This window comes from Schistocerca piceifrons, chromosome 2 (assembly GCF_021461385.2).
Source record: "Schistocerca piceifrons isolate TAMUIC-IGC-003096 chromosome 2, iqSchPice1.1, whole genome shotgun sequence".
Classification (NCBI taxonomy): domain Eukaryota; kingdom Metazoa; phylum Arthropoda; class Insecta; order Orthoptera; family Acrididae; genus Schistocerca; species Schistocerca piceifrons.
Window position 1 is genome coordinate 797,313,079 of NC_060139.1, and position 16,114 is coordinate 797,329,192.

The 16,114-nt window shown below is 39.0% G+C and overlaps 1 protein-coding gene across 2 annotated transcripts in view; it reads left to right on the forward strand.

Annotated features, from left to right (window-relative positions):
* Positions 1-16,114, forward strand: part of LOC124775044 (fatty-acid amide hydrolase 2-A) — a 181,228-nt gene that overhangs the window by 21,945 nt on the left and 143,169 nt on the right. For both annotated transcript variants that reach the window (XR_007015588.1, XM_047249825.1), the window contains exon 2: positions 2,904-3,089. Coding sequence is in view for 1 of the 2 variants with exons in the window: in XM_047249825.1 (XP_047105781.1) it covers positions 2,904-3,089 (186 nt within the window). In the remaining variant the exon portion in view is untranslated. The remainder of the gene's footprint in view (positions 1-2,903; positions 3,090-16,114) is intronic.

Genomic DNA, 16,114 nt, shown 5'->3' on the forward strand with positions numbered 1-16,114 from the left:
AGACTGTCAATGGCAAGGAAAGCGTTTCTGAAGAAGAGAAATTTGTTAACATCTTGTATGGATTTGAGTGTCAGGAAGTAGTTTATGAAAGTATTTGTATGGAGTGTAGCCATGTATGGTAGTGAAACATGGACGAAAAATAGTTTGTACAATAAGAGAATAGAAGCTTTCGAAATGTGGTGCTACAGAAGAATGCTGAAGATTAGATGGGTAGATCACATAACTAATGAGGAGGTATTGAATAGGATTGGGGAGAAGAGAAGTTTGTGGCACAACTTGACTGGAAGAAGGGATCGGTTGGTAGGACATATTCTGAGGCATCAAGGGATCACCAATTTAGTATTAGAGGGCAGCGTGGAGGGTAAAAATCGTAGAGGGAGACCAAGAGATGAATACACTAAGCAGATTCAGAAGGATGTAGGCTGCAGCAGGTACTGGGAGATGAAGAAACTTCCACAGGATAGAGTAGCATGGAGAGCTTCATCAAACCAGTCTCAGGACTGAAGACGACAACAACAACAACAACAACAACAACAACAATTAAGTGTAATGCTTTCCTGACATGTACCATTCACAGGGACATTGTTAACATTGGCTTAGGCATGTGTAACTGTTCTGAAATTTCTCTAATAGAATGTGTGAATTTATGGACCCCCTAAAATTGTTTCATTTGAACTCCTAGTTATCTCCTTGACTCATCTGACGGAACGCTCATTTATCACAGTGAAGTGTAGTGCCTGCACTTATTATCCAGTGTTGATTAGCATGATTTCACACAGAGGGAATACACTCTGATGCATAGACATGATTGACAATACAGTGTATATAACAAAACAAGCAGCCACATTTCTGCCATAGTGTCAAACAGCCTGCCCACTAACAAACTGGATGCTCCTACCTCGGACCATTTGCCTGTTATCTCTTGAATTTAATGGTAGATGTGGCAGCTGTAGAAAATGGGAAGGAATTTGCACATTCATTTCCGACTCTCCCACCCCCTTGCCCACCCTGCCCTCCCCCCCATAGCCTCAACCTTTTTGTTTTTGTGTCCCTCCAGCTGTGTGTGTGTTTTGAAGTATTGACATTTTTTAGGGATCTAGAAAGATCAAAAGTAGCAACATAAATTTGTATAATTTCAGTTCTGTGGTGTGCCAGTGAAAATAAGTGATGTAGATTATGATATTTATGGATAATTATTTGATCTGCTACAGTTTATACCCACGTGTTGTGAAATTTGGGTAGGAGTCAGTTTTCATGTGTAATGATAGACACTAGAATGCTGCCATCCAACTCCTGTACATAATTTAAAGGTAAAATAGGAATGCTTCTTTTGCAATGAATCACTGTCATATCACCTGCTACTGATACTACTCAAGGTCAAATACAATCAGCTGTCATTCTTATATGAGCCCTTTAAGATTAGCTTCTGTAACCTTTGCTTCAGATTACACCCAGTTTCAACTTATTCTATCTGTTATCTAATGAATGGACTCTGATCAGTGGAATCTGTGCGTGTAATATCCTGTACCATTAAAAAGGAAACCGGAATACACATTCATGAAAGTTGTTACACCTGTGGGGTTTGTTGTTTTTGTGATGCGATTTAAACTGAAGTACAGTTTCATCAATGAAACTCACATATGTTGAGGAGGTACATAATTATTAAAGGGAATATTCTTGTGTGAGCAAAAAACATTTACAGAAAGTAAGGTAATAACAAATGTAAGACTTGTGTGTCAAAAATCTGTGTTAACGGAAATATTTTTTAGTAGGCCTACAATGCATTGTGTGTTCATTGCTGCAAATAACATAAGTGTTTTGACATTCACTGCTGTTTGTTTACAGTGTTCTAAAGTAGCTCTGAGTAATAGTTTTGTAATGTTTATACACAGATCAGCTTGTGTGCACCTTCTTATCCATTTTGCTTGTACATGAATGATGTTTTTTCCAGTCCTGATCAGATATTATAAGTGCAGTATGATACATTTAAGGAAGATAGAGTCCAGACCATAAAAGCATTGTGTAAGTTTCTTGTTTACTGTTGTCATTTAGGCCAGGCTATTTTATACAGAATATTATGCAATACCTACAGGAACACTCATACAGATAGTCACAACTTAAGTTGGTAAATACATGAGAAGGACTTACTATATTAAAGAATTCTGGGCAACTTGACATAAAAGTTTTTCTGAAAGTAACATTTTTGACATTTGTGGGAAGTGTAACACAGCACATAAAAGCTGCTATTCATCCTCATACCTGTAAAGAAAATTATACAAGAACAGCTAAATTATAATCATGTCACCTATTCTGAAGGCACCAACTTCGTTAATAGTGAGCTTCCAGGTGTTCAGCTGAGTTTTTCCATTTTCTGCTCAATATTTTGACAACTGAACCAGCCATCTTCTTTAGGTGTTTTTTTTGCTATTATGTTTACTCACTGCCTTGACTCGAGCCAGGCAGCGAGTACACATAGCAGCAAAGCTCTCAGCACCTGAAGAAGATGACTGGGTTGGTCATCCGAATATTGTGCAGGAAATGGCACAACTCAGCTGAACACTTGGAAGTTCACTATCAATCAGTCACTCCGAGAAAACCTAAGAGAGAGCACCAGCATTATGTTTGAATCTACTAATTCTTGCCACTTGCCATTGTTGGACAAGATGTGTTACTACATTTTTTGTATCCAATTCATTTCATACCCCGCAGTATTTCATACCATGTGTGATCTATTGAAAATGTGTGTGTGTGTGTGTGTGTGTGTGTGTGTGTGTGTGTGTGTGTGTGTGTGTGTGTGTTAACTTTTCGTGAAGTGGGGTGCAGCAGGGCAAGATGGGGCAGTATGTACTTAACTTTTTATTGATTAGTAAGTGGAAAGTTGTTTTTTTTTTTATATGTTTCAGATGTCTGAAGTCGCAAGAAGATTACAAAGAGCAGCTATTCGCCTGGTGTTTAGGTTGTTGGAATTAATTGTATCAGGATTTTTACAGTTGGTTTATCATGGGAAAGGTGAAGTAGTTCCTCCCATTAACAACCTGTTGCTTTTAGAGCCTGCATCCACACTTGCACTGAAAATAAGAACTAGAAAGGTATTTTGACAGTCTGTATTCCTTATAAAAATTCCCATTAATTGCTGTTTGAGAGTAATAAATTGGGAAGTACTTTTATTTTACGCTATAAAGAAATTTGGTTCTTTGATATGATTATCCGTAGATGAAACTTAAGTTGTTGATACTGTTTGTTTAGAAATAAAAATGAAGTGTCAACTAGATCTAATATTCAATAGCTGGACTGTTAAATCAAAGGCTTCATTTGTTGATGAATGAATGACTAGAGAAAGGAGGTGAGTAAGGTACCATAGAACAAAATTGTATCTACTCCTTTTTTGTGTTTGTGTTATATTTCCTGCAACTCAGGTTTACCTGTGATTAACATCTACATCTGCATCAATACATCTACATCTATCTATACCTACATCTACATTAAGGCAAGCCATTGTACAGAGCACTGACAAAGGTAATGCATACTAATGTTAGCATCTTTCTCTTCTGTTCCATTTTGTGTACTGAACAAGGGAAAAATGACTATCTGTATGCCTCTCTCCTCCTCCTCCTCCTCCTCCTCCTTTGATCTCTACATGAGATATACAGTGGTCGCAAAAGAATGGGCACATAGCCTTCATTAAATACAGACTCTATAACTTCTGCCCCTAACCCAGCATTGCCCTCTTTCTAAAAACATGTCTGTTTCTTTATACATACCCTTCTGATGATGCTGAAGAATGCTGAAGATTAGATAGGTAGATCACATAACTAATCAGGAGGTATTGAGTAGAATTGGGGAGAAGAGGAGCTTGTGGTAGAACTTGACTAGAAGAAGGGATTGGTTTGTAGGACATGTTCTGAGACATCGAGGGATCACCAATTTAGTATTGGAGGGCAGCGTGGAGGGTAAAAATCGTAAAGGGAGACCAAGAGATGAATACACTAAGCAGATTTAGGAGGATGTAGGCTTCAGTAGGTACTGGGAGATGATGAAGCTTGCACAAGAAAGAGTAGCATGGAGAGCTGCATCAAACCAGTCTCAGGACTGAAGACCACAACAACAACAACTTGATGATTTCAACTATTGGCAAATTTTATGCTTTCAGTTATTGGCAAATAAAAGTGTAACACAGTGTGCATATTATTTAGAAGTACAATATTGAAGGGGATAGTAGGGAAGGTGTGAACTAATAACTCATGTAAACTAGTGAAACAAGTTTCCTTCACTTCACATCTATCGTCCTCAGTCTACTGGTTTCTGTCTATAATGACCAGCTTCAGATCTGCAGTAAAATATACACATACAACTAGCAGATACATCTTAAAACAAGAAAATAGACCGTAATGAAAAGTATTACTGACGTACTTGTGAATTTGTGCGTTGTAAATATGATGACTCATATCTTTTTTTATAAAAACATGTCCAAATATACTGGAGCCATAGTGGCATTGTCAAACATATATAAATCATAGTAAACACAATAGTCATCTTGTCAGCAGCACTGCTGTTCAAAACAAGTGTTAGTAAAAAATATAACCTTTGGTTTTAGATTGCTTCCCATAAAAAAGTCATGTTGCCACTGTCAGTTTTACATGTCAACAGCTTGGTAAAAATTTCGTCCCTAGAACATACTTAAGAAATATGAACTTTTTTTGGTGTTTGAAACTGTTGTTTTGGTGTTGCTAGTTTTTTGCACAAATTGTCATAGCAAGTTAGAAAAAATTGAATGTGTACAAAGTACTGACATTGCTATCATCAGTGAAAGTGAAGAAGAATTACAGGATCTATTGAGTGGAATGAGCAGTCTAGTGAGTATAGGCTGTGAAATGAGAGTAAACAGAAGAAAGAAAAAAATAATGAGAAGTAGCAGATAAGAGAACAGGGAGAAACTTAAAATCAGAATGGGGGATCAAGAAGTAGATGAAGTTGAGGAATTCTGCTACCTAAGTAGCAAAATAACTTGCGGTGTTTTCCCTCTAAGTTTGTGTATGGTGACCTGACTGTTACACCACGAGCAGGGAACACTGCATGACAGATCTGTCAGTTTGATGTTACCTAAGTTGCCTTTAACTGTCCTTTTTCAAACACTGTCAACTTTTTGTTTTGTTCTCGTGGTCTTGTTAGCCTGTACTACAACCGTGCATTTGCTGGCAAAAAAGGTCGCTTCTATTTTTGTGTTAGCAGATGGTGTTTTGTTTACTGTTAACCTAAACTCACTTTCCCGTTCCCTGTACATGTGCTCAGTACAGTGTCTAATCATGGTTATTAAAAAACACCAAAGAAACATTACAGACTTTGTGAAAAAGGTGTATTTGTCATACTTTGGATCTAAACTTGGTGATCAATATAAATCTAGGGTGCCGCATAAGGTATGTTATGTGTGTGTTGAAGATCTGAGAAAAGGGTCCAAAAAGAAGAAATAAAGCCTTTAGATTTGCTGTTCCTATGATATGGAGGGAGCCAAGAAATCATTCTGATGATTGCTACTTTTGCAGTGTTGATATTACTGGTCATAATTCGAAAAACAAGAAGATAATAAGCTACCCTAACCTTCCCTCCGCCATCCAACCAGTAGGGCATGTTGTAGATTTGCCGGTTCCTGAACCACGAGATGATTTAAATTCTATTCCAACAGAAGTATTTTCTGATGATGTACAATCTGATTTAGATGAACTACTGGAACACCAACATGATGGGGGACTACTGTTGGTCACTTCACCGAGAAGTTCAGCAAGCAACTCATCATAGAAAAAGCTACACAAGAAGCTTTTTTTAAAAAGAAAGAAAATACAAATCAATTCCAGCTGACAAGTGAAACCTTTATTAACACACATCATTGTTTTAAGTAGCTTACTGTAAATACAAATCATGCTTATGTTGTAACAAAGCGTTTCATTAATTTCCCCATTTACCGTATAGCATAGGATTTTTATACTATATAATAAAAAGCATATTGCTTGAAAACAATGGGTTATACAAAAAACACACATAAGGCTAGATTTGGATTCAGCTCATAAAAGTCTATCAATATCAGCTATCAAAGTAAATTTTTTTCGTTGGCCTGTGTAATCACCTGTATTGTTTCAGCTGTGTACATTAATTGTGAAGAAAGATCTAATTATCAATGACTCATAACTTCAGATACATTATTCAGTACATCTGACCACACCAAACTCAACTTCAGATCTAAGATTTACAGTCTTCATGTGGCTTGAGTTTTTACATTGTAATATGGCCATTTTCTCTGAGATGTTCATGACATCTTCAAGGGAAATTGTCAAAGAATAAATGCATGTTCAGCAAGCGTTACTACACTCACCATGCTGCACCTTATCCCTCTTGTCACGTCACTGCAGTTGCACCATCTGCACAGATCACAGATCAGGGCACACACAGTATATTTTACATGCTACATAAAACATTTATGAAAGACACAACCACCTTCCCTCAGTATGAGGGTTCTCTGTGGAACATGTATCATTCTCATGAATAACTCGTGTTACATTACAGATTCCCGTACTGAGAGAAAGATGTCATGTAAAACTCCTTTAACACACTCTTTACAATTAAGTGTCACATATTTGATTAATTACAATTTGTAATCCATTTCAGTTTTCCTTGATAAATATAGTGAATGTTTTCTTTAAATGTTCTTGCGTGATTATTTATTTGGTCTCGAAGAGTTAGCATGAATTATTTCTCCAGTAGTGGACCACACCATTGTGTTCAGGCTTGTTTGTTACACACTCTGAAACAATAATTGTGCTTTTAGGTTATAAGAGCGTGTGATGTGTTTTCTTCATTTAAACTGAAATAAATTGTTAGGCTACAGCAGTGGTTTAACATTAGTGATATGATATACTTAGCTTCATCCTTAACCATCCAAATCTCAGATTTGAAAATGTCAACATACATGGAATGAATATTACCACACATTGGTTCCTGAGTAAATTTGTTTGCCACTAACTAGTTTGGATACCCTCTTCGACAAAGTGACCAGTTGTCACTTAACATGTCATCCCAACTTTAATAATTGAATTCAACCTTTTCTTTGAGCAAGTACTGTACACCCATTCTTCCTTTCAGATGAAAAGTGTCCCCTATTCATTTCCTACGAAAAATGGTTCAGGTTATCCCCCTGTGGATTCATCTAACCAAAGGACTAGGCACCTCTTTTTGGTATACCCATCCCCAGACTCCTCTGCAGAAAATACGGTGCAGGCCATTCCTTCTTGAATGTACCTGACCTTAGGTGTTGGATAGCTTCTCTATAGGTGCCTACCCATTTCAGCTTCCTCAGTTTACCTAATGCTGGATATACTTCATATATAAAATCTGTCTGCTCAATACCTTAGTTTCATTTCTCACATCCTGACAGAAAGGGGGTCCTTCACTTCTGGCTTGCCTTTATCTCAGTTTTAAAGCATACCGCACCATACTTCCTATACAAAATTGCTTTTACCCACATATTTGCACTAAACGAAAACACATCTGCATTAGTGTACAGCTTTAGGTAAAGATATTTCCAAGTTCATTTCTTTTTTCTTAGGATCATTTAGATCTACTGTTATGTTTGTACTTAAAATTATTCCAAGCCAACACATATAGCTCACTTCATTATTAAAAATTCCACAAGGCATCCTAAGTAAGGACTGAAATTGACATTTTCATCCGGATTGTATATTTGATGACAAAACCTGCTAGGGTAGTAGAGATAATTATATTTTCTTTTCTCTGTTGTTGCTTATTTTGTAAAACATTTACATTATAATATATATCTGTGTGATTAAATATTGTCTATCTTCTGACACTGTTCGAATGTTACGTTACTTAAATGTAGCCTAATTTTCATATCTGCTGCTAAAATGATCTTATTTTACTTATCACACAACTGTGTTAACCATTAATTGATTTCTCACTAGATGACATTGTTATCGTCTTCTCATTACACTCACATTTGCACGTCATATTTCATACTGTTGTGCTGCATGCAAGGGCTTTCCCCCTTTACCGTCCCCCACAATGTGTGACATGCCTAACATGCAGTGTACTGATGTCATACACAGTGTATGTATGGCGTGATAATTGCGTCCACTTCTCCATGTCATATTGTCACACATGCATTGCTCCGCTCAGCCATCCTGTGACAACAGGTTGTGATAGAAATATGTGGAAAAGAGAAGGGTTTCACTGATACAAACATATGAATATGTATAGAGGGAAACAGAACTGGTACACCTGGCAGAGAAGGAAGAAAGGGAAGTAATGAACAGATATATTAAGTTCGAAGAAGGAAAGAAGGTAGCCGTGAAAGACAGAATCTCTTACCACCACCTACCCTAAGAAATTCCTGCTTATGCTAAAGTCATTCGTTGTGAAGCGGGAGGGAGAAGTTGTTCAGCATTTCATGCAGAATGGACTTGTCACAACTTTACTGTCACAGACCCTCGAAACTGACCTTAGCAAATCTCTATTGCAAGTGTGGAGAGAAAGAACAACAACATGGGAAGAAGGGGGGTACGGGGAACTTAATTAATCATCAGTTGCCACCATCAAAAGTCGGTCTTTCTGTTGTGATCTCCACCATCTACCTGTAAAGAATCTCCCGTATGAAACCAGTAGAAACCATATCATTTTATATTGTTCCTCTTAAAAAAATATAAAATTGTAATTGTACAGAAGTCTTTCCGCTCCCGGGATTTGAATGACTCCTTACCCTTTCCCTTAAAACCCACATCCTTTTGTCTTTCCCTCTCCTTCCCTCTTTCCTGATGAAGCAACCTTGGGTTGCGAAAGCTTGAATATTTGTGTGTGTTTTTTATTGTGTCTATCAACATACCAGCGCTTTCTTGTTTGGTAAGGTACAGCATTTTTGTTTTTTTATATATATTTTTCCCACGTGGAATGTTTCCCTCTATTATATTCATATCATTAATTTGAACCCAACAATTACGTTTGTTATTGTCACTGTTGCAATTCGAAATCTTTTCTGTCATCTTACTTTCTCTTTTTGTTTGAGCAAGTAGTTTCACTTTGTATTTACCTTCCTTTTTTACCGTAATCTACCATACAATTTTATCCTGCCTATTACACTCAGTAATACGTAACTTACTTCCATACCATAACAAAAAAAAAATAATTTTTTACCACTTTCAACACTACCCCTGTTGTAAAATCCACCATTCCCAGCATAGAAACAATTCTTGTGTAACCTCGTGAATACTGTTTCACAGCTTCAGTTCCTTTCACCTATTAAACAACCATTTCGGCTAGTTCTAACAACTTTCGCTTTATTTCCATTCCTGTTTTTCCCACATCACCGATAATTTTTTAGCAGCTTCCCACAGGTTTTAACGTTATTATTTCTTTGTCAGACAATTGTTAGCCTCATTTTCATAATCTGCCACCACATAAACAGTCCTTTTAATACATTTACACGCAGTTTTTTCGAAATTTTCCCTAATTTCTCCACCCTTTAACGTGTTTCGGAGGCAATACAACTCCCTAACCTTTCTGCACATCATTGTTTACCAACCTATGTTCACCACAGGATCAATGTAGCTCAGCTTTAACCAACACTTTTTCGACTTATTTCACACCAGAACTCCAGTTGCTTTCTAGTTCACCCCATCTCTCCCCATATACTTTTATTTTTATTTTCATTTTCATTTTAGCTTCGTGTTACACTTTCCACCTTCTAAATACCATGTCACCCTCACAACGTCCCCACAAAACCCCATTAAGTTTTATTTACATTCCCTCCCCAAACATGCCTTCGCCCTAGCCAGATTACGCTCCCATATTTTATTTACTCAGGCTTGTCTGACATTTGGCATTAGCCCCAAAGGCCTCACACTTAAAGTTCCCATCTCTGGCTGTAACCCTTCTTTCCACCAGTCCCTATACCAGTTCCAAACTGAGCAATCCATAGCCCTCACCCGCCTAATCCTTCACCTACACATCAACTCAGCCAGTGAACCCACCTGTCAACTCCTATCCCTAATCTTTCCTCTTCCACATCCACACCAGCTGTTCAGAGCATCCTCTTACAGGCCAACCGCAAATTAGAACCGCATGCCACACTTCACCTCAAAAAACCATCTAATCTTCTGGTTTCCCACCTCCGGAAAGGCAACTCACTCACCCTCCACAACCTTTCCAACAAACCTCAACCTCCTCTCATTGCACACAGACCCAGTCTTTCCCATCTACTCAATCTCCCACTTCAAGCTCCACTCCCCCCGAAACCTCAAAATTCTAATCAACACAACAATCTGGAACCACAACACCCCAATTCAGTAGTTAACTTTTCCTCCAAACCTCTCTCCCAATCTGAAACCTCTATCCTATCCAAAGGCCTCACCTTCAGCCCTACTCCCAGATTCAACCAAACAGCCCTCGTCAAAGATTTACTGTCCTACACTTGTAGTCTCTGCTGGAAATATCACTTTGCCACGAAGAAAAATAATCCTAATCCTACTCCTAATGATCCAACTCCCCAATACACTATCCAAATTGAACCCTGCCTGGAACAGTTCCGTCCTCCGTCACAGCGGGACCCACCTCCTCTTCCTCAAAATCACCCTCTCCAAACCTTCCAGGAATTTCTGACTTCCAGCCTTGTTTCTCAATCCTTCTTAAAAAACCTTAATCCTACTCCCAACATCACCACTGCTGAAGCCCAGGCTATCCGTGATCTGAAGGCTGACCGATCCATCGTCATTCTTCCAGCTGACAAGAGTTCCACGACCATGGTACTTGATTGCCGGGAGTATGTGGCCGAGGGACAGTGTCAGCTTTCAGACAACACCACATACAAAGTTTGCCAAAGTAATCCCATTCCTGATTTCCAGGCGGAGCTTCAAGGAATCCTCAGAACCTTAGGCTCCCTACAAAACCTTTCACCTGACTCCATCAACCTCCTGACCCCACCGACACCCCGCACCCCTACCTTCTATCTATTTCCTAAAATTCACAAACCCAAACATCCCGGCTGCCCCATTGTAGCTGGTTACCAAGCCCCCACAGAACGTATCTTTGCCTACGTAGATCAACACCTTCAACCCATTACATGCAGTCTCCCATCCTTCATCAAAGACACCAACCACTTTCTTGAACACCTGGAATCCTTACCCAATCTGTTACCCCTGGAAACCATCCTTGTAACCATTGATGCTATTTCCTTATACACAAATATCCCGCACATCCAGGTCCTCGCTGCGATGGAGCACTTCCTTTCACGCCTATCACCTGCTACCCTACCTAAAACCTCTTTCCTCATTACCTTAGCCAGCTTCAACCTAACCCACTACTTCTTCACTTTTGAAGGCCAGACATACCAACAATTAAAGGGAACAGCCATGTGTACCAGGATGGCCCCCTCGTACGCCAACCTATTTATGGGTCGCTTAGAGGAAGCCTTCTTGGTCACCGAAGCGTGCCAACCCATAGTTTGGTACAGATTTATTGATGACATCATGATCTGGACTGACAGTGAAGAACTACTCCAGAATTTCCTCTCCAACCTCAACTCCTTTGGTTCCATCAGATTCACCTGGTCCTACTCCAAATCCCACGCCACTTTCCTCGACGTTGACCTCCATATGTCCAATGGACAGCTTCACACATCTGTCCACATCAAACCCACTAACAAGCAACAGTACCTCCATTATGACAGCTGCCACCCATTCCATATCAAATGGTCCCTTCCCTACAGCTTAGGTCTTCGTGGCAAACGAATCTGCTCCACTCCTGAATCCCTGAACCATTACACCAATAACCTGAAAACAGCTTTCGCATCCCGCAGCTACCCTCCCGATCTGGTACAGAAGCAAATAGCTAGAGCCACTTCCTCATCCCCTCAAACCCAGAGCCTCCCACAGAAGTACCCCAAAAGTGCCCACTTGTGACAGGATACTTTCCGGGACTGGATCACACTCTGAATGTGGCACTCTCCAGCAGGGATACGACTTCCTCAAATCCTGCCCTGAAATGAGATTCATCCTTCATGAAATCGTCCCCACTCCACCAAGAGTGTCTTTCCGCCATCCACCTAACCTTCGTAACCTGTTGATTCATCCCTATGAAATCCCCAGACCACCTTCCCTACCCTCTGGCTCCTACCCCTGTAACTGCCCCCGGTGTAAAACCTGTCCCATGCACCCTCCCACCACCACCACCTACTCCAGTCCTGTAACCCGGAAGGTGTACACGATCAAAGGCAGAGCCACGTGTGAAAGCACCCACATGATTTACCAACTGACCTGCCTATGACCCGGAAGGTGCACACGATCAAAGGCAGATCTAAGTGTGAAAGCACCCACGTGATTTACCAACTGACATGCCTACACTGTGAAGCCTTCTATGTGGGAATGACCAGCAACAAACTGTCCATTCACATGAAAGGACACAGGCAGACGGTGTTTGTTGATAATGAGGATCACCTTGTGGCTAAACATGCCTTGGTACACGGCCAGCACATCTTGGCACAGTGTTACACCATCGGGGTTATCTGGATACTTCCCACTGACACCAACCTATCAGAACTCCAGAGATTGGAACTTGCCCTTCAATATATCCTCTCTTCTCGTTATCCGCCAGGCCTCAATCTCCGCTAATTTCAATTTGCCGCCGCTCATACCTCACCTGTCTTTCAACATCTTTGCCTCTGTACTTCCGCGTCGACTGACATCTCTGCCCAAACTCTTTGCCTTTACAAATGTCTGCTTGTGTCTGTGTATGTGCGGTTGGATCTGGGTGTGTGTGCGCGAGTGTATACCTGTCTTTTTTCCCCCCAAGGTAAGTCTTTCTGCTCCCGGGATTGGAATGACTCCTTACCCTCCCCTTGTAAACCCATATCCTTTCGTCTTTCCCTCTCCTTCCCTCTTTCCTGATGAAGCAATCTTTGGTTGCAAAAGCTTGAATATTTGTGTGTGTGTGTGTGTGTGTGTGTGTGTTTTTGTGTTTTTTATTGTGTCTATCTACATACCAACACTTTCTCGTTTGGTAAGTTACAGCATCTTTGTTTTTTTACATATAATTATACAGAACAATATAATATGCATGTATGTTTTTCTGTAAGAAACAAACTATGTACTATTAATACCTAAAAAAATAATTCCAGTTATATTTTTGCTTTTACAGTGTAGTTATTAAAAAAGATAGAGTAGTAAGAGGTACAGAATACAGAATAGCTTAAGGGCAAGGAATGGCTTCGGAGAAAACGAAAGAAGAAATACCGAAGCCATTAACTCAGACTTCCGGTGGGAAAGTGTGCAATCTCCTGGGGATGTAAATTTCTTAACCTTATCAACGTTGTATAGTCCCTTTTCGTGGCCTTTAGCTGTATCAACCAGAGCAGTGCTTTAGGATGTGGTATTCCTACCAATTTAAAAGGTCCACAATACCATGGAAAGAACTCACTTTTCTCTTTCCTTAAGTTGGAACTATCATGGATATCTTTTACTAAAACTAAGTCATCTGTGCTAGAGACCACGTGGCCCAGTACTGCACTGCCGCTCACAGAGATGTCCAGAAGTTCCACACACAGAGAGCATCCCAGGGTACCAATGTGAAGACTGATAAGATTTTTTTAATTTTCTCATTTTGAAAAAAATCTGATAGGATATAAAGAAAGGAGAGGTACTATATTTCAGCTTCTATAATAAAAAGACTTTAATTTTGCTGCAGACTCCACCTCCTTTAAACCATATAGCAGTCGACTCGCACTCATTTATTTTACAATGATTCCTTGTCTTCACTACAAATTGCATCTCATTTTTGTTTGTTGTTTCCATCCAGGAATTTCTATTAGTGATATTTACTGACATGAAGGATGAGACTGTGTAACTGTGTTATTTCTTCCACAAATAGAATAGAAAATGTGCACGAATATCCATTCTGTTGTCGCAAACCAGTAATCACTACTACCTTCACCATCACCATGAAGCTAAAGTGATTCTATTGTAGCTGAAAGGTAAAATGTGGCCATAGGATGGCAGTTTATTTACCAGCCAGCTTTTTGCTTTGGTTGTAGATTGCCTGTTTTCTTACTTCTGCTTCTATACAGTACATGATATTGTGAAATTCGTAATATTTTTAGATGGTTAACAGGGCCTCTTGGTTCTACTGGGCAGTGTATTCTTTCTCATGAAAATTTCAATTGTTCACTTATTTGTGTGAAATGAATACTCTTCATGGAGATTCCTTTCCTGCAGAGCACATTATTCTAACTGTATTTATATAATTTTTAATATAAGCCCTGCCACATTCATTATATATTATGATGTGTTGCATTAATTGGAGAACTTTACTTTGTTCGAGTCTTTGATGCTACTTAAATTCTGTAATTTATTATTAATTGAGTGGAAGTAGGGACATAAAAAGTAGTTTAACACAGTGTGTCCACGGTTTTCTGATTCGTCCTGTAATGCAGTGCACTAGTGTGCAATTTCAAAACATAATATTTTAGTGCAGTGGAAAAGATGAAAATAAGAAAAGGGGGTAGGAATTGGAACATCCAATCCTTTGAGGAATCAGAGGCAGTGCATTCAGTTGTAGCAAATTTAACACAGAGGTATAATGTTTTCCATATGCTTGCAGTGACTGAATCTGATGTAAAAGGTAAACAGACAAAGGCTATGTTTATATAATTCTAATATTTCTATTAGATTAGATTAGATTAGATGTACTTTTCATTCTTGTATCCATAATGAGGAGATCCTCAAGGATGTAGAATATGTCTGGAAACAAGGATACACAATTTGCATTCACAAAGAAAAAAATATATGCTAATGTACCTTCCACAGATCCCAAGTGAAATGAGCCTAGTAGATGTGGAATAAGTCAAAGAAATCTTCAGTTTAGAAGGTAATAACAAACTTGTTACAAAACGTGTAAATGTTGTACAATACACTGATGTGCTTATGTAACTGAAATCTGATTTTTCATAATACTCACATTATTTGACATTATTAATAATATATGCACAGCATGTGGTTTTATTAAGAAATTTGTCAATGGAGTGGGAGTTGGCCACCAATTAGTCGTTCAGGCTCCTCTTAAATTGAACGTTACCAATAGTTAATTTTTTTACGGCTGATGGCAAGTTAATGAAAATGTGTGTTCCTTAATATAAAATTAGAGAGAGACAGAATGGCAGATCAATATTTACTGCCAGGAGACAAAATTCAAATAATGCTGATACAGACATTTCACAGTGAAAAAACTATTCTGATAACACCCTCACCCCCTGCTCCCAATTTCCATCCTTGTTTCCCGTCACCTTCACAGTAGGTAAGTCTCTCTCACACTGGGGTCGGTATGACTTGCTCTTCTTCCCGTGTATCCCTCTTTCCTCACTGAGAAATTTAGGAATAGTTTCTTTCCACTTTAAAGTGTTTATTGGCAGTACACGAATTTCCCCCACTAAAGGTAAGTACTGGCTAGTCATTCTGCCTCTTTGTGATATTTTACTTTTCTCTTGTGAATTTTCCTTTTGGTACAATTAAACTGTGTTGTGGCTACTTTTGCTGACTTGGCAGCTTAAGCCAACACTATATGCAAATCAGGTATGTTTTCATCAGAAACAGCGTGCTCCATGACCATGTTAATGAGATCCAAGATAGTAGGAATGGCAGCATCAGTCATATTTTTAATATGTTTATTGCAGATCAGTTTTAGCTAGCTGTAATCTGTCATATGAAGTGGTACCAAGTGTTGTTACATTTATGATGAGTCATCATGACTTAGATATAATGCACTGAAGACAGCTACACAATAGGTGAAATTGATCTGCAACAAAGAAGATTAAAAATTTACTTCCAATGCTGCCTTTCCTTCTGTTTTGGATGTACATATAGTTAATATACATAAGTAAGCAAAACAGTTAACTAATCCAAAGATTGACTGCAACACAATTCTGTTACTGGCTGCTGCACTATAGTTTGCTGTGTAAACAAACATGTGCAGCCAAACATGTACAAACATAGGGGTAGAATACTCCTAACAAAATTGAAGACTCACCAAGCTGTGGACAGTCATGTAAAAAAAAGGATGGAAGCAGTCCTTT